The sequence below is a fragment of the Apaloderma vittatum genome, unplaced genomic scaffold (assembly GCF_000703405.1).
Source record: "Apaloderma vittatum isolate BGI_N311 unplaced genomic scaffold, ASM70340v1 scaffold30649, whole genome shotgun sequence".
Classification (NCBI taxonomy): Eukaryota; Metazoa; Chordata; class Aves; order Trogoniformes; family Trogonidae; genus Apaloderma; species Apaloderma vittatum.
The window spans coordinates 746-1,083 of NW_009735089.1; the positions used below are offsets into that span (position 1 = coordinate 746).

The 338-nt window shown below is 60.7% G+C and overlaps 1 protein-coding gene across 1 annotated transcript in view; it reads right to left on the reverse strand.

Annotated features, from left to right (window-relative positions):
• The window catches only part of MTG1 (mitochondrial ribosome-associated GTPase 1), a gene marked incomplete at both ends in the record, with an annotated part of 2,124 nt that overhangs the window by 742 nt on the left and 1,044 nt on the right, over positions 1-338 (reverse strand). Inside the window, 1 exon segment of the mRNA XM_009876489.1 lies at positions 5-106. Coding sequence (XP_009874791.1) covers positions 5-106 — 102 coding nt within the window.

A 338-nucleotide genomic window follows, 5' to 3' on the forward strand; every position in this document is an offset into this window, starting at 1 on the left:
ACACCTCCGCGCACAGCGCCAGCGTCATGCCCGTCTCCATGTCCCCCAGCTTTGGGGGCAGCACACCAGGCGTGTCCACCAGGTACATCAGGGGCTTCTCGCAGACCTGGGATGAGGGGAAGCAGGGCAGTTAGGACACGCCACTCAGTAGTTTGCACCATACTCTAACACTGCTAATGAGCGAGGCACCGAGCTCTTTTGTCAAGGTCTCACTGGAAAGGGAACCTGAGCAGCCCTTGGAGATTAGCTCTACGTGCCTCAGGGTTTCCCAGAGCTCCTGTGAGAGGACGCAGGGAGGCAGAGGCTGGCAACCACCCAGCCAGCTGTGCCGTGGGGAC